At 41.6% G+C, this 18,764-nt stretch overlaps 1 protein-coding gene across 2 annotated transcripts; it reads right to left on the reverse strand.

The window, feature by feature from the left end:
• Positions 1 to 7,242: 7,242 nt before the first annotated feature.
• Positions 7,243 to 18,610, reverse strand: LOC129352303 (cAMP-dependent protein kinase type I-alpha regulatory subunit). 2 transcript variants are annotated; one of them, XM_055021228.1, is made up of 11 exons: positions 18,465 to 18,610; positions 16,926 to 17,141; positions 12,119 to 12,289; positions 11,934 to 12,025; positions 11,161 to 11,222; positions 11,036 to 11,082; positions 10,795 to 10,953; positions 10,662 to 10,722; positions 10,407 to 10,528; positions 10,133 to 10,214; positions 7,243 to 9,610 (listed from the first exon to the last, which is right to left on the reverse strand). In XM_055021228.1, exons 2-11 carry the CDS (start codon positions 17,097 to 17,099, stop codon positions 9,438 to 9,440), a joined length of 1,143 nt encoding a protein of 380 aa, XP_054877203.1. In that variant the 5' UTR covers positions 17,100 to 17,141; positions 18,465 to 18,610; the 3' UTR covers positions 7,243 to 9,437. The 2 variants fall into 2 exon arrangements, with proteins under 2 accessions (XP_054877203.1, XP_054877204.1); XM_055021229.1 differs by lacking the exon at positions 18,465 to 18,610 and adding an exon at positions 18,315 to 18,409.
• Positions 18,611 to 18,764: the final 154 nt, after the last annotated feature.

Raw genomic sequence — 18,764 nt, forward strand, 5'->3', positions numbered from 1 at the left:
GATTGGAATGTGCTTCTCAACCAGATGTACTCTGTGCAATAATTTTATAATTATCTTTCATTAAAAGATAAAAAAAAAAAGTCGGAGGAACACCACAGAGATTGGATGAATGAGCAAAGATGATTAAAGACAGTCAATATCCCCGATTTTAGATCAAAGCGGTCCCGACGTTCCACCGACTGAACTCGATCAGTCGTAACACACCACACACTACAGGATGATCGGTTACGATTGTTTGGAGCGACAATCTTACAACGTTCTGAGTTCTTAAGACTGATACATTGGGGTTGTAATATTTACTTGGACCACTTGCTGTGATTAATACCTAATTATTGAGAGAGATTAAACCTGTGCTTTTGTTCTAATGTACTGAAAGTTAACTGTGCTCTCTGAATGTGCATTGCCCTCGGTTTATTACTGATCAGAAGGGTTTATTAAACTGATACATCTTAACCTTTACCATTTTCCTGACTCATTTTAGGAAAATGTTAAAGTTGCACTGCATTTAGATCTCAGTTGTAGTTAACATCAAGCATGTGGGCGTGGCTTAGTGTAAAACTTTCACTATTTGCCATGAAACATAAACATTAAAAAACTTCCAAATGCAAGATCACAGCTGCATCACACTTCCTGTGTTTCTCTATAGAACAATCCTGAACACATTTCCATGGTCACTTGATGAAATCACCCTAGCCCCGCCCACTTTTCAAAGGCAATCACCAGTTTTTTCTCCTGTGAGTTTTACTGTTATTCTATCATATATATGGGTTTCATCATGTGAATACTGACTTAAAACGACAAGATGATGAACTCTGTGAATGCTGGCTGCTGACCAAACCGCATTGGGGTGTAGAAATGGCGAACTGCAGTTCTTCACCATGTGCATATGATAGGCTCTAAATGATACGTTGATCATCCGACTGCGCCAAATTGGCAAATTGATATGTATGACCTTTGTTGACCTCTAAACACCCCAACAACATTGAAATGTATTTTGACTCCACTGCGCCAACTACATTAACACACCAGCTATATCTCCTCGCTATATCAACGAATCTGCACCACATTTTTTGTGCGTCGTCAGGAAGTGCCGCCGAACGCATCGATGCATACCGCCTGGTGGACGGGCGCGGAAACCGCGCAATGACTTCTGTGTTGGAACGTGGGGAGCGTTGATGGAATCGGAGCAACAGTTTCCGCGGTGCGGGCGGAGGTGCTGAAAACTGCTGAGAGTATCTGTGGTGGCTGGCGTCGGGCGGCGGTTGCTAGTACCCGGTGGCAATAGGCCGGAGCGGCGCTTGGCTGCGAGGGCCGCTCGAGGCTGCTTGCAGCTTTAATTATTATTTATTATTATTCTTCCACCCAAATGAATTGGCTTTTTGGGGGCTTTATCATATTCAAAAACTCACCAAACTTGGCGGAGGCCTTAAGCCTGTTTAAAATTTACGTATTTTAAAGTCGTAGCAAAAATTGCAACAGAAATGTCTCTACGGCGCCACCTGGAAATTGGAAAAACACCCTTTTTTACCCTCTCCTATTCACTTACTTTATCGTAGACACATGAAATTTGGTACACTTGTAGAACTCCCCAAGATGCTCAAAATTTATAATTAATGTCATAGTGCAAGTATCACAGGAAGTCAGCCATTTTTGATTGAAGTTCCCATTTTGACCCCATTTTTGCCGATTTTTGCCGTTTACAGCATTTGTATTTGATCTATCTCCTCCTAGGGATTTTGATTGATTGACTTCAAACTCGGTCAGTCTGTTCATAAGGCATGTCCCATCTAAAGTTATCTAAACGGTGAGTTTTTGAGTATGCTGAAGGGGGGTTAGCAGGGGTCAAAGTTCACCTACTCGCCATAAAAAAATAAACTGCTATATCTCTTACACAGAAACTCACAGAAGCATCAAAGTTTCTGTGATTGATCATCATCGGGTCTTCTACAATACCCTATGGTCGAATGATGACATCACTTAGGCCACGCCCCCTGAGAACAGGAAGTGTAATGTTTTACTGTGAACTGTCGCTATCTGACCCCTTTGACCTCATCAACATGAAACTGTGCCCAGACACAGAGAACATGTTGGTGTATTGAGGATTCTAACCCAGACCAGCTTCGATGGAGCAGGTGGGCGTGGTGGCGTGGCGAAGTCACCTGTAACGCCATCGCCATACGTTTGGCTCTCAATTCCACATTTTCGGGCCCAGCTGCTGCAAACTCATAAGGATGGACCCTCATCCACTCCCCAAAAGGAATCCATCACAATATTTGGTGGGCGTAGCCGAATTTCTCTATAGCGCCCCTAGAAAACTTTAAATGATCAGCCCCAAGCCATGCTTTAACCTACAATTACGAAACTTTGTACACATGTGTACCTTGTCAGGACGTACAAAAAAGTCTCTTGGAGCCATGGTCTAAACCCCACAGGAAGTCGGCCATTTTGGATTCAAGTTCGGTTTTGACCCCATTTTTGCCGTTTACAGCCTTCGTATTTGATCTATCTCCTCCTAGGGATTTCGATTGATCGGCTTCAAACTCGGTCAGTCTGTTCATAAGGCATGTCTCATCTAAAGTTATCTAAACGGTTTGTTTTTGAGTATGCTGAAGGGGGGTTAGCCGGGGTCAAAGTTCACCTACTCGCCATAAAAACATAAACTGCTATATCTCCTACACAGAAACTCACAGAGGCACCAAAGTTTCTGTGATTTATCATCATCGGGTCTCCTACATTACCCTATGGTCGAATGATGACATCACTTAGGCCACGCCCCCTGAGAACAGGAAGTGTAATGTTTTACTGTGAACGTTCGCTATCTGACCCCTTTGACCTCATCAACATGAAACTGTGCCAAGACACAGAACACATGTTGGTGTATTGAGGATTCCAACCCGACCAGCTACGATAGAGCAGGTGGGCATGGCGGCGTGGCGAAGTTACCTGTAACGCCATCGCCATACGTTTGGCTCTCAATACCACATTTTCGGGCTCAGCTGCTGCAAACTCACAAGGATGAATATTTATCCACTCCCCGACTGGAATCCATCACAATATTTGTAGGGCGTGGCCTAATTTCTCTATAGCGCCCCCTAGAAAACAGCAGCCCATAGGTTATGTATTTATTAATTATTTAAATATACATTATTATAACTTTTTATATATATAAGTTTATTTTGTGGGTTACAGTACAAACATTCATTCATTTTTGCTAGAAATAATACAAAGTCATTCAGCAAAACTTATGACACAGCGAAGTAAGAACACACTGGGGTCAGTGTTGATGGAGTACTACTGGCACCTTGTGGAGAAATACTGGTACTGCTAGTGCAATACCAGTATTGCGACAGCAGGAGGCAGTGGTACTCCATCAATGAGAAAACAGATCGACGCTACGTAATAACAGTCAGCCGGCGACAGCTGGAGCTGCAAAGTTTTCCTGAACATTTTGCTTGCTTTTTGGAGCCACAGAACTGGACTACGCTCAACATTTTGCTTGGATTTTGGAGTTGCAAATCCGAACCACGCTTTGGAGCAAGAAGGCTCTGTTGGACCGGAGTTGGAGAAGTTTAATGGGCTCTTTGCACCTCAGCTTACACGTTCGGGAAACACGGCTGAAATGTTTTTCCAAGATAACAATTAATAATGTACATCGATCCGAAACCCCAACAAGTAAGGCAAAGAAAGGTTTTAAGATGTTCGCCTCGTTATACATTCACAGATATGAAGGTGAGTTTTATTTTCTTTAAACTGCTAGCACAAGCCTGCTAGCTTTCTAGTAAAATCTGCTATTTAATTATCTAAAGATTTCTCAGCCATTCTAACGGACACTGTGCCTTATTTTCAAGCATATTACGTGTGTTTATTGTTAACGACAATAAAGCAGCGGGGAGGGGGGGGGGAGCAGATTACAGTTCAGACTTTTTGCTTGAAGTATGACGAAGAAAAACGAGCACAGAGCTTACTCTGGTATCGGAGTTCTAGTTCAGCTGACTGTTCAGATTCAGAGTTATTACTTTTAGAAAAATATGGCCGTGTTGCTTAAGGTTTCTGTGTTATTTCGTTTTATTACTTTTGCATGCTTGTTGTGAATGGCTCATTAAGACGGTGTTTAGAGCGGTGTGTACGGCGTTAGCTTCAAGTGGTAGCTTTAACTTGTAGCAACGAATATTTACAAGCTGTCTTAATTGAGGATCGCTTGGAAATCCATGAAACTTAAACAAAGTACATAGTATTGTTTTATTTGTGTCTTAAGTACGACTTTGTCTTTTATAGCAGTCATAGTTTCTGAAAGTGGAAAAAAGAGCAGCATTCGGGTATACAGTTGTGACGTCAGCGCGGCAGGTGCAAAGAGCCCATTGCTGTTCGTTTAAACAGTCGTAACTCGCGGTGCGGTGAGTAATTTATTCCTTCCTGCTGGTTCTGGAAGCCGTCATGTTTGGAACAGTTATTCTGAGGAGGATGCTAACCCAATGCCTGAGGCCTGCAACGTTTTTAATGCTAACAAAGCGCTTGACTAATTCAATAAACTGAATAGTGTGTGTGATACATCCAGTTTCATAAATTCAGAGTTGTTTGTTATTATGTATAGAAGATGTTTAAAATGTCGTTTGAAAGAGCTCTGAGAAAATGCTAAGTATCTTTTTACCGATCCATTGGGGTTGTAATATTTAGTTGCAGCACTTCCTGTGATTAATACCTAATTAATGGATGGGATTCAGTCTGTGCTATTGTTCTAAAGTGCTGAAAGTTAACTGTGCTCTGTTAATGTGCATTGCCATTGGTTTATTACTGAACAGTGCGGTTTATTAAACTGATACATCTTAACCTTCACCATTTTCCTGACTCATTTCACGATAACGTTAAAGTTGCACTGCATTTAGATCTCAGTTGTAGTTAACATCAAGCATGTGGGTGTGGCTTAGTGTAAAACTTTCACTATTTACCATGAAACAACATTAAATGACTTCCAAATGCAAGATCACAGCTGCATCATCACACTTCCTCTGTCTTTCTAGAGAACAGCCCTGAACACATTTCCATGGTCACTTGATGACCTCACTGTAGCCCCGCCCACTTTTAAGAGGCAGTCACATGTTTTTTCTGCTGTATGTTTTACTGTTATTCTATAATTTATATGGGTTTCATCATGTGAATACTGAGTAAAACGATAACATGATGAACTCTATGAATGCTGGCTGCTGACCGAACCGCATTGGGGTGTAGAAATGACGAAATGCATTAACTTCGCCACGTGCATATGATCGGCTCTAAATGACACGTGGATCATCGGACTGGCGCCAAATTGAAAACGTATGACCTTTGTTGACCTCTAAAGAGCAAAACAGCATTGAAATGTATTTTGACTCCACTGCGCCCCTACATTGATCCGCCAGCTGTATTTCCTCGCTAAACCAATGAATCTATACCACATTTTTTTGCATCTTGAAGGATAGCCGCCGAACGCATAGATGCGTACCGCCTGGAGGACGGGCGCGGAAACTGCGCAACAACTTCTGTCTTAGCACGTGCGCAGCGTTGATGGAAACTGAGCAACTGCTTCCGCGGTGCGGGCGGAGGCGCTGAAAACTGCGTGAGAGCTTCTGTGGTGGCTGGCGTGAGGCGGCGGTTGCTCGTACCCTGCGGTGGCAATAGGCCGGAGCGGCGCTTGGCTGCGAGGGCCGTTCGAGGCTGCTTGCAGCTTTAATTTTCATTATTTTTTTAGTGTGAGTTTATGCAACTGTAATAAAATCTGAATGTATGTTGAGGTTTTTCCCACACCTCAGCCAGCGGTTCTGGTTCTGGAGGAGAGAGAAGTCAAGCACTGGATATGTTGTTGGTCAAGTTTGGGGCCGTGAGAACGACAGCTGTTTTTAAATTCTAAAATAAAATTATTTTTAAATAAAGACACGTGTTTCAGAGACGCTTTCTTCCCCTAAATTAGCACAAGTGTGAGTTAGGGAGGGGAACTGTGAGTGGGAGAAAAGGCAATTTAGCAGGCGTTTCAATTCACTCCACCCTGTTTTCCAGACTTGTAATCCTGTTTCATCAGCGACTAAATGCCTTTTACGACATCTGAGGCAGGCTGGGACAAAGAAAGAAAGAAAGAAAGAAAGAAAGAAAGAAAGAAAGAAAGAAAGAAGAAAGAAAGAAGAAAGAAAGAAAGAAAGAAAGAAAAAGAAAGAAAGAAAGAAAGGAAGGAAGGAAGGAAGGAAGGAAGGAAGGAAGGAAGGAAGGAAGGAAGGAAGGAAGGAAAGAAGGAAGGAAGGAAGGAAGGAAAGAAAGAAAGAAAGAAAGAAAGAAAGAAAGAAAGAAAGAAAGAAAGAAAGAAAGAAAGAAAGAAAGAAAGAAAGAAAGAAAGAAAGAAAGAAAGAAAAGGGCACGCATTCTCCGCAAGGCCAATGAAAATGAGAAACTCATTTTATTGGGTTTCTTGTTTCTCCTCAGTTCTTCATCAAACATGCAGCAAGGTGTGGATGTTGAACCATGTCAAACAAACTGCAAAGCACAGACTTTGCTTTACCATGATACTTTTTCTTCATGGCGTCAGCAGACCTGTCTGCTAATGACCAAATAAAAAAAAGAGTAAAATAGGACTGAAAGGATGTTTAAACTCATTCATCTTTCTGGTCATCACGCAGCAGTGGACTGATTTAGAACAAGTTTTCAGGAGTTATACAGGATAAATGTCTCCCTCTGCTGTTCAGATGCGATGTAGCATCTTTTCTGACATTTCATAGGCATCAGACTTGCTACAGTAGGCAGAGGTAGAGATGAATGTTAAATGTCTATTGGATTTTTGCTGTTTTGGTTATTGATAAGGCAAAATGCTTACAAAAGGTGCTATGTTTCCATACAGATTTCTGTTGAAGTATAATTGCAAATATTAATATGATTTAGAATCAGAATTTAATTCCCAAGATTTGCCTGATAGTAAACAAACACAATGGCATCACAGTATGGTCAGCATGTGAACAGAGGTTAGGTGTTTTATTCACTGGCATTACATAACCACTGATGGTATTTATTGATCTACACGCTAACTTTAACTGCACATGGTTAAGAACAGCATAGAAAAGGAGTTATGAATTATCAACAAGTCCTATCCAAACAGAGGAAACAGCAAGTTATCTGGAGGAAACCCAGGAGAAGTGAGTCCCACTGTGAGAGAAACTGCAATGAAGGATTAGAACACTCAGTAAGCCACAAAAATAAATTAATAAAATAATGGACAAAGGTGAATTGACTTTTTACTTTTTTTATTGCTTAAACTGCCATCTGGAACAATCTATACCAAAAGGATAAACATCTTTGCACATATAGGAGGTCAAACTAAATACAGGTTAGAATAGAAAAAGAATGGTCCTCTGACGGGCTGCAGCTCCTCGTGCTGCACACCAATCAAGCTCTCTGAAGGTCGGGCTAGAAGTGACGGACGACTACTGTAAGCCCAGGTTAGGTAAGCTAAGGCAAACCGGGACGATTGCAGTGTGGCTAAAAACGGTTCCAACTAAAACCTCCAATGCAGCTATTTACATGAAAACAATGAAGGTGACTCCCTCCGCCCTGACGGAGGATAAACACGACGTGTCATCAGTGGACACAAACCCAGGAGTAACCCGGGGGGCCGGCTGGGACGACAGATGATCAGTTTAAGTTCAGACGTTCCTTTCACCGAGCTGAACGGTCCGCAATCAGTACCAAAAAAACAAAAACAAAAAAAAAAAGCTTCAAAAATAAAAAGTTCAAAATCAAACAGACATCTCAACGTGAAGCGCATACGACTGCTCTAAATGAAGCAAAGAACAGAGACACTGTGGATTCAGAGGTCAGCTCCGATAAAAGAGTGAAGAGGGAATGAGGAGTCAGATCAACATCATCTCACTTGGTAGATCTTACAAAAACATCATATGCTATCTAAATAGTGGCGAAGCAGTTAAGCCAAAGGGATAACAAACAAAATATCTGACAAACTTCCTGCTTCTGCAACAAGCATCTTTTTTTTTTTTCCTTTCTATCTTTAAATACGCCCTTCCCTTCACACCGGATCACTGGATGCTTTAAAGCGTCCTGCCAGGTAAGCGTAGAGAACAGGGCAGGCTCCCCCTGCAGGCGATAACAGGCGATGACAGCAGTGAGTGTGTTCTCTGCCTGCCAGCTTCAGTAGCCAAATACTTGACTTTCCTTCAAAACGTCCCATTGCTGCTGAAAAACTTTTCCCATGACGTTTTACACAATACGAGTTACATACTGTTGATGTTAGTCAACGAGAAGAATCATTTATTTATTTAGTACTTTGTGGCACCAAACACCTAAAATAGAATTTATGGAAAAATAAGTGTTTACAAAAGACAGTTAAACATATTTCACTCCAAACCATAAGATTTATCATTTTCTCAATGATAATAATAGAACTATTTGAACTATACTATAATAACATTTTGATTATAAACAATAGCAGAAGAGCGACCAAGTTATTTGGTATTTTTCTAAAGAAACTGAATACTGAAACTTGTGTAATACTCCTTTGCCTTCTATTCTTGTGTATTTTTTTTCTTCTTCTCCTTTGAGTGTTCAAGGCAGTTCTTGTGTGGTTGTTCAGTCAATTAGGAGGATTCTAGCCATTTCCTGTTGGAGCTCCAGGGAACATTTCCGCAGCTATGCATGTCTGCGCTGTGACAATAATCAACATTTGGCACTAGCCTGGTAGCTGCACAATAAAAACCCTTTAAGTTGTACAAACTCTTTCAAACTAAGCGAAAACAGACGCGTCACTGCCTTCGTCATCCCCATCGAAAAGTTAACAAAACAACAATAAAAAACTGAATGGAATCTCAGATCACAGCTGATTCCAGAAATCAGCGGACAGTAGGGTCGTCCCTACTGTCCGCTACTAAAAGAAAAGAAAGGATTAAAAACAAGCAGAACAACAGTTGGGTGCGGTCATGTTTCTGCCTTGCTTCTGTGTACCTAGAGGGAAGAATCAGCCTTCACCTCATCTGAAAGCAAAACAGTAAAAGCGCCTTGTAAGGTCTGATTGTCTCATCAGTCTGAGACCCTAAAGTCTTTCAGATCTCCTGCTTTAAATTGAAATCTAAAAAGAAAAAGTGTAACCAGCAAATATATATAGATATATATGAAAGATAAGTAACATGTGGTGTAACTGTGTCTACAAGGTAGCGTACAGCAGCTGGTACAAGCGCTGGTGAGTGGCTAAAAGTCACCACAGCGTGACACGTGGAGACGGCAAAAAACCATTTTAGTAAAACAAAGAGAGAACTCAAAAGCCAAAAAATAAAATAAATGAGAGCAAAGTAACAACGAAAAGCAAATTGCATTTGTGGACCCTGGGTTTGAAAGAAGAGAAGGTGAGGAGGAGGAGAAGGAGGAAGAAGAGTAGGGGGCAGAAAAAGAAGATGGGGAGCAGCGGTCCTCCCTCAGACAGACAGCGACACGAAGCTGTTGTACTGCTGGATGTTGCGTTTCAGAATGTCTGAGCAGGGGCCCAGGACGCGCTCGAAACGGGGCCGGTCCAGCTTCACGCACTTCAGGGGGCCGCGGGCGACCACTGTGGCAGCGCGGGGGCGGTTCATCAGCAGAGCGATCTCACCTGGGAAGCAGAGAGAAATGACTACTGAAAGGAAGCTAAATTCACACCTTAAACATCTGTGTTAAATTATTTAGCCTGTATATCATTTCAATCAGCTCTTATCTTAGTGGTGTCCAGTCCTACATCTAAACAATAGGGTTAGAGCTGCATCGACAGCAGCTGAAACACCATTCATTTAATGTCAAGTCATTCAAAATACTAACATTAGGAAACAAGTGAAACTACGCGATTCACAGAAACAGCATAGAAAATGGATTATGAGCTGAATTATCAACAAGTCCTATCAACACAGGAAACCTGCTTGCAGTAGCCTCGCTCTCCAACAAAATGGACCACATTATAACACCAGCAGCGAGGCTCTGGGACTTTACTGGTCAGTGTATTAAGTGTCAGACAATCACAATATTAAAGTAGACCATGTAAGTTGTCAAACACACAGCAATGTGAGAAAATGTCGAGGGACATCCCTACTGTCCGCTGCCAGAAGCAGAAATCTTGGAGTAGTGTTTGTTCAATTCTCACCAAAGTAGTCAGACGGTCCTAATCTTCCTACTTCAACAAATTCTTCATTCTCAGAGCGACGCTGCAGGACAGCTGCTGAACCCTGAAAAAGGACAAAAAGTTTCAGTCTAGTTTGTTCCACAGAAAAAAACTGAAAGCTTTATACAGTGAACTACAGAACAAACTGAACAGCACATTTAACACTGAGGAGCATATTTGATAACAGTAAAAATTTATACTAATGAACTTGTTAATGTCTAAAGAGTAAAATGTTTGTTGAAAAACAAAAGCATACCTCTAAAATGATGAAGAACTCATCTCCGGGCTCGCCCTGCACCACGATCTTCTGGCCGTCCTCAAACTGAACGGGCTCCAAGGCGTCGGCCACCGTCAGACGCTCCCATTTATCAAGAGACTCTAAGGATGGAGATGGGAAGAAATATCTGAACTGAGCTGACAAGAAGATATTTTTAGCTGCTCTTTATGTTATTCGGATCTTCACACAGGTGACATGATCTGTGTCTATTTTTAAACTGCCAGAAAATCTCACCTAAAATGGACACTTTCCTGAGGAATTCCTCATACATCTTCCTCTTTCTCAAAGTGCTTCCCTACAGAGAACGGCGAGTTGTGTTAGTGTCACTCCAAACACAAAACCACACAGACCAGGGAATCGTGATTACCATGAGTATTCTCCTGTAGCTGTCTCTGTCGATGCCCCACAGCTTCACGTTGGTCTTGGCTCTGACTGTAGCCGCTCTCGGGGTGCCATAGATGAGTGCCAGCTCTCCGAAGCTGCCTCCCTCTCCGATGCTGGTCACCCACTCGTTGTTCACGTACACCTGAGCAATCGGTCAGACAAGTTTTATCACCCGAAAGAGACAGAAATGTTTCTGCCACGTCACGACAACGAGAGACACTCACATCCATCTCTCCTTGGTCGATGACGTAGAAGTTGTCCCCTTCATCACCTGAAGGCAGAAAAATAAAATGTTTCGTTTCAAAGTGAATTTATGCTCTGAATAAGTACACTGGATACGTTTCCTTACCTTGCTGAATGACTGTTTCCCCAGCAATGTAGGTGACTGGAAACATGGCATCAAATATGTCACTGGGAAAGAAAAGATTCATGAGAGGATGAGCAGGATGTATATTCATGTCTTCAAAACATGAATATACCATACCATATATATATATGGTATGGTATGTTCATAAGAACAGCTCATTAAAGGGGCAGTATTATGCGTTTTCTAGGAACACAGTGCTACTTTATGAAGCTATCAAATAACTGTTACCTTCAGTTGATATAAAACGCTGCATACATCAAAAATGACTTTAAAAATGTTATGCCTTAAAATGACATCTCTTTAAAATGTCCTGCTATTTCTGAAACTCCACCTTCAGGAAGTCATCACAACATGGCTCCTCTATTAATCCTTTAACAATGTTTTCAGCAGTGTTGCTCTAAGAAGCAGCTCATATAATGAGCTCAGCAGATGTGCAGGCCATCAGGGGTTTGCTAGTTACTGCTAGTTACTGCTAGTTAGTTTGAGGGAGCTGAGTGGTGGAGTCATGGGGGAGGATGCTCTGTGAGGTGGAAGTTTGGAAACTCCAGCTCAGAGGAGGAGCTGCTTCTCAAAGGTAGGGCCAAATCCACCCATGTGTTTTACACAGCTGAACGTTTGCCTGGCAATTAAAGGATTTCTCACACATCCATGAAAAGATCAAGGCAACACTCCAGGTATGTTTTTATGAGGAAATAACATTACAATATTATGTAAAACTTAAAAATGTCAAATAAAAAGTAGCTTAAGACAGGTACCTCCTTTCATTGTCATCCAGGTGTGAGAAGAGCACATTCTTTTCAATGGCTTTAGCCAAAGCAGCCATGGTTTTGTAGTCCTTAGGAATCACCTTCAGTACCAGCAGGAAAACACATGTTTGAAGCAGATCCACAGCAGCATTGCATGCATCATGTTCCCGATAGCTGACGTAGACCAGGCCTACCTTCCTGACGTACGAGGCTGCGTCCTCCTCTGTGTAAACCTCTGCACTGAAGGCTCCTCTCCGCCGACGACCCTTCACCACTGGGTTCATGGGCGGAGACACTTCTTCATCGCGCGAGTCTGAGCGGGAGCTGCTGGCCTTCTGCTGGTTCTGAATCTGCTTGGCCTCCTCCTGCAGGGCCAAGAGAGAGAGGAAAACATACTGCGATCAGAAATCTTTCAGTGTCCAGAGGTTCGACTCAGGATTCGGAAACCTATTTTTGCACTTCAGTCTATAGATTGTGTTTACATTTTGTAACTGACATGAACTGACAGTGTAAACAAAGTGAACATTCATTTACTCTACTGTGTCAAATTCCATCAGTTTATATTTAAACAAAAATAGGTCTGTGCAAAATATCCTGCAACTTAAATGACTAGTATTCAGTGAGCTGAGCTGTCTGGCTTTTTCTTGATAAAAATATCAAAGAATTATTCAAAGCACATATGGTGACCATGTGAACTCACAAATTGGAAAATGTTGACGAGAAAAACATACAAATTAAACACATTTTCAAAAGATTTGTGAGCGTTTTGATTGGGTTCACTCATATGTCTCAATAAAGGTGTAAAAGCCGCATTTATTTCAATTAATCTGCGAAATAAAACCTGCCGTTTTAGGGCTTACATGGTCAAGAAACGTGATAATGTTACGAATATCTTTGAAAGTTTCCTCTTCGGTCATATTTCAGTCCGTTTTCTCATCAAAATGCGAGAGTTTAGAGTGATGCGCGCTCCCGAGACAGGGCATCCAATTCTCGGCAGGTACGCATTCCCGGTTTTTAAACTCTCACTGGTTGCCATGGCTACCCGGTTACATACAGTAGGATGTTGTCAGCCACAGTGTAAAAAGTATCGTAGTTTACCACTCTGTCCTGGTGTTCCATCAAATTATCATACACCGTCAGAATAGCATACATGCAGCGAGTACGCATAGCGACGCATGCGCATTAAGGAGTCCGACTGTCAGAGGTTCAGCATAGGCGACAAGTTATGAGGAGTAACTCATTAAATTGCTTTCAATGATGACTAGAAAGATATACATGCATTGTTGTGGTTTCAAAGTGTATTTAAAGGCAAGTCTAGCTGCAGTCAACTACATCACACGGCAGTGTAAAACTCATAAAGGACTGTTCCTTCTCTGGTGTCTCCTGCAGTACGGAGATCGATTCCTGTTTGGTAACAATTGAAGCGTCTTCCGATCCAGTACTTTCAGCTGCAGTCCTTAGATCAGCAGGTCCATGTTTCTCCAACCAGATATGAAATGGTATCTTTTTCTTCTTGTGGCGCCTGGTCGTTGGTGGCTGTTCCTTAGACTTAGAGGGCTGTTTCTTCTCTGCCATATCGATCGTCTCCTGCACTCTAGCGATGGACTCTTCTTCACTCACCAGTGACTCGTTCTGTTTTTCAATATTTTCTGCAGAAATCTCTTGGTCAACAGGGACGTGTTCCTCCAAGCAGGTTTTAAATGGTACCTGCTTCTTCTCATTGGACTCACTCTCAGGTGTCGGTCTGTCTCCTTGTTGATCCACTGTCTCCTGTGCTTTGGCAATCGATCCTTTTTCAACCACCAGTGAAGCGTCCTGCTGTTTGATATTTTCAGCAGAAATCTTTAGCTCCTCAGGCGCGTACAGCTCCCCCACACTGCAAATGACACCTTCTTCTTCTTGCGCTTGGGTGGCTTGGGTGGCTGTAATTCCCTTTCGACAATGTTGTCGAATTCAACCTCTTCGACTCTCGGCTGGTTGGACTCCATTGTAACCTTGGCTTGTTTCAGGTTCTACGATAAATCACTTCTCTAGAAACGCAGTAAAGATTTGATGTCAATCTCCAAAAGAAATGAGCATCAAACAAAGTTGAAAATCTTACTGTGAACTGCGAAATAAATTCTCAAGAGACAAGTATCACCAACGGCTGCTAAACGCTTGTGATGAAAGTAGATCTATGTGAGGAGCTTATAATCATTGGTGATGTCAGAATTCTGCTTTTGGAGTTATGTTGTTATGTCACATTGTGATGTCACAGGCTTGTCTAATGGACTGCAGAAAACATCAGTGGGTTTTAAAACTGGTTTCCATAGTTACCCACCATTACTTGTTGTTTTGACGTTGGTTAGCATGTTGTTAGCGTAGCTAGCCTGGGCTACAATAACTGTTCAAAACTGAGTGATAAAATAAGTTCTGGGGGCCCGCCACAATTTGTTTTTTATATTAATTAAGGAAAATAACAAAATTAATCATATTGTGTTTTCTAAACTAGTTTTTATCAGTAAAAATGAAATGCTGGCTCTCTCAGACCAAAAAGCACACATCCATATTTGCACTGAACCTCCTGATCTGCATGAAATGGTTCGTTCCTGCTCAGCAGAAGTCAGTAGAAGACAAGAACGACTGTGGAGATCATTTTGCTACTAAAAAACTGAGAAAATCAAGTATTTAAAAATTGTGAGATAAGAGAGAAAAAGACAAGAGAGTCAATTTATAAGCCAGTTTTTCTCTGAGAGGTGGGTCGACTGTGAGATGATCAACCATTCAGCATAGTTAGTTTAGCACAGGGTACTGTATGCCTCCAATAACTAGCATTTAATGAGTTAAGGAAAATAATTACCAAGATATTCATATATTTAACTTGTCCCTGCACCTTTTACCACTTAACAACAGATGAGTCAGTCAGCAGCAGCTCTAGTCCTGACCTGTCCTCTAAGTGAAATTAAAGCTGCAGTATGAAACTTTTTTTACAATTTTTTTACATATTTGTTAAAACTACAATTATATTGTTATTGTATAGCATGAGAAATAATCTGTGAAAAATCTATTTCCTCTGCCTTCTTGCAGTACTACCTAGAAACAACCAATCAGTGGCAGTTTTACTGCAGTCAATCACAATCTTATGTGGAGCTGCTCATCCTCCCTCCCCTTGCTCTGTGCTATGCTGTGGCTAGCACAGCCTGTTGTGAATGCTGATGATGGCAGATAAACAGTTTTCCTGTAATGATAATTTGTTTCTCCCCCACTATCATATTTAGCAGTGAGTGAATGAGGATGATTGACAGCGCTAAGACCGTCCTACTGGTTCTGATTGGTTGTTTTGGTCAGAATGTTGCATTACTTTAGACAGCAATAGTAGTTCAGGGAGGAAGTGAAGAAGATTGATTGTTTTCACAAATTATCTGTCTCATATATTCTCACAACATGGTCACAGCTTTCACAAATATGGAAAAAACATATTTTTTTTATATCAAAGTTATATACTGCAGCTTGAATAAAATGCAACCCTATAGCATTTCTTGAGAAGTTTGGATTGCTTTATGTGTATTTTGCATGTTGCCTGAGAGTTACTTGTGGGGAGAGACATTTCAGTAAGAGAAAAAATGTAAGCAACCTACTTGCATACTGCGTGTGAACTGTTATATGTAAAATTTATGAGCAGTAAATACTGTTTACTAATATCAGTATTGAACCAAAGAAACCAAGCCAGCTGCAAGCCTTTCAAGTTGTGATGCTTTTTGTGGGTCAAATAGACTCAAAAAATTAGAACAGCAGCTGCGCGGGGAGTGGGGCCCAATCTAATTTTGGGGCCCAAGATTCCTGGCAGCGCCCCTGGTTGTACTGTCTGACAGTAACTCCAGCTCCGGTTTTCCTGTTTATCTGTGCCGTTAGAGTCAGTTATGTGTTAATACCTTCATAACTTCTTCCATCTAGGCCCTTCCTCTAACTTCATTTTTAAGCACCTCAATAATGAGGAACATAGCCACCTCTTTTGTCCTCCTCACTTGGTAATCCTTTCGACACCAAAGAGTGTTCTAGTCAGTTTGATGTGGTGCATTCAATAACAACAAAAAGATAGAACATGGTAGTTTATGGCTCACTGATCCCAATCAAGTTGAAAAACACATGATTCTCATCAATCCCTGATGTCTCTGAGCATCTCCTCCAAACAACAATATTTCACAAAAATAAACCGCATCAGAAACATCTCCTAAAGCAAAAATCCTCACAGATCCAGACGTTTGTTTACTGAAAACATTTTGCAGCTGTGTGTGACGAGCCAAATGAGGGGTAAAGCTGCCTGCGTTTTGGGCCAAGTGTTGTTAGAACATTCTAGAAGTTTTTTATGACCCAGTTAGTCGGTTAGTCCAAGGAGGACAGAAATTTTACTTAAGAGAGAAATTACTCATTTTAACTATGAAGTTACTCAAGTAAATGTAAAACATATAACAGTAAAAATATTCCTAAAAGATACATTATATATATATATTTTTTTCCAAAATGTTAATCATGTAAATGTAGATAGTTCTTACCCAACTCTGGAATTAATGGTGAAAAAAATTGATTCTGTAAGAGTAATATATAGCTATATATATTTTATGTACTTTGGCAGATAGAAGAAAACAGACCATTTTTCACACTAGGTTGCTATCGACTAGAACTATCTGTGGGTATCTGAAAGCTTTGCCTCAGTTATATGTCATACTTTTGTTTTGTTCTTCAATTCTTTTTCAACAGTTTTTCTTAAAGTTACAGTGAACACTATGGTTTACTGTTAAGAATCAGAGAACCAGGCCATAATTAACTGAAGGCCCGACCAGTGTGCTTGAGTTGTAACAAAAAACCTTAACAACAGCACTGTAGAAATAGAAAACAAATAAAACGTGTTTAAAAAATGAGACAATTGTAGCAGCTGAAGAGCTGAAGAATCCATTATTTTGCACACTTAATGAAGGCGGTGTGATGCTTTGTTTACCGTTACAAACCACATCAAACACAAACCTTTTCCAGCCTCTCGAAGTATTCCCTGAGGAACGCCATGGGCCGGTCAGGCCTGGAGGTGCACAGCTGGACGATGCAGTCCTTCAGCAGCTGCTGGATGTTGTGTTTCTGCACGTACTGCTCACACTCCCTGAGGCTCCGCTCCTCCTCGCTGCTCGTACTTCCAGATGCCATGATGACAGACGAAACCCTGCTCTATGACCTCTGACGTTAACGCTGGAGAGGACACAAAAAACCGGATTAGAACTGCACAACGGAGGTTTTGACAGGGTTAAACTGGCACTGTGTTGTTGAAACACTAAAATTAAGAGCCTGAGAAAGGATGAGACGCGGACTGACAGAACTGATGAGAAGGTGAGAAAACTAGAACTAGAGTGAGACTGAGCGGGTAGACGGGGTTTTGTTTTGTTCGCCATGGAGCCTGATCATATGACGTGATCACACTTATGTGACTGAATGAAAATAATTCAACTATCTGGTGCCTCGTCACACGCATGGCCAACAGTTACAGAGCTGCTGTTAAACAGGCAGAACCACAACAGAATTGCAAAATGCAAAAACATCCTGACTTGAGCTGCTCCGGAGGCTTCGAGTTTTAACTGAGCTCAACCTGTCCGCGTTTCAGCAGCAGGACTGCCTTTCCACTGCTGCCACCAATCAATGTGTGCGTTTTAGAGGAATAAAGAGGACTCGTGTCACGAGCAGAACAATCCAATCTCCGCCTGCATGGGGACTGTGCATGAACGGCACCCATGACACTTCTAATCTGACAACTCTGGAAGGGAAATCACTGAGCAGTAATCAAACTTATAAAACACAAATAATAATAATCCGGGCATAGATTCTGAGCAATAAAGTCAGTTTGTATTGAAAACTTGGCAGGATTGTTTGAATCTAACCTAGCACGGAACCTGGAAGCCGAAGATGCCTCTGTTTTTGGACCCACATGTAGCAACTATTAGAGGAGAATTTACGCCTTGTGTAATGGATTGGTCCAAGTACCCGTTCTGGTGGTCTGGGTCTACCAAAAATCACATTTAGTCTTCGGTTTAGTTGCAGAATTTCACCCGCAGTCCATCAAATAACAAACGTCAGTTCAAAGTGAAGGCATTTTCGTCATGCATAATAACGTGGCTTCTGAGAAAACAACTACATGTGATGAAGGAAGGTCGATAAATGCAAGTGTATTCAGTAAAACTGCTTTTTAGAATAGAAATCAAATGTCCTGTCTGTAGGAGTATCGCCGTGTAGGTCAAGAAGGCCGACGGGTGAACTCAAGCTACCCACCGCAAACAAATTAACTATGAACTGGTTGAAAAATATTCCCCCAAACACACAAAAAATGCTCAATAAAGGTTGTTTACAACTGCCTAACTATATTTGGCCTACGTTGTGCGTCAACGACTGGCTTGCTGGCTCTGTGCAAAGGCAAAGCTCTCCTCCAATGACGCCATCTTGAGTTCTATCATAAACAAACGAGAAACGCAGGAAAGAAAATTTCACCTCAACAGACTGCAGTGAAACGACACAAATACTCACAAAAACTGTAAAATCCCACCGAGCCTTTCGATAAAGACTCGGCACGTATGGTATTTTCACAAAGCGCACCGTTACTAGATCTTCCTGCTCGCTTCGATTTTTTTTTTCCGAGCCTTGGACCGCTGCCCCACCGGATACGGCTGACAACCAATCAGCAGGCGTCACTGACGTCAATTCTGCCCATTCTGACATGTGAGCCTGTAACCCGTAGCAACCTTAAAGGAGACAGCGCGGAAATGGTGACGTCAAGGAAATGGTTCGCGCACACACAAAAACCGCTGATGAGAAGAGTTAGATTAA

Source organism: Poeciliopsis prolifica, unplaced genomic scaffold (genome assembly GCF_027474105.1).
Source record: "Poeciliopsis prolifica strain line A6 unplaced genomic scaffold, Auburn_PproV2 SCAFFOLD074, whole genome shotgun sequence".
Lineage (NCBI taxonomy): Eukaryota > Metazoa > Chordata > Actinopteri > Cyprinodontiformes > Poeciliidae > Poeciliopsis > Poeciliopsis prolifica.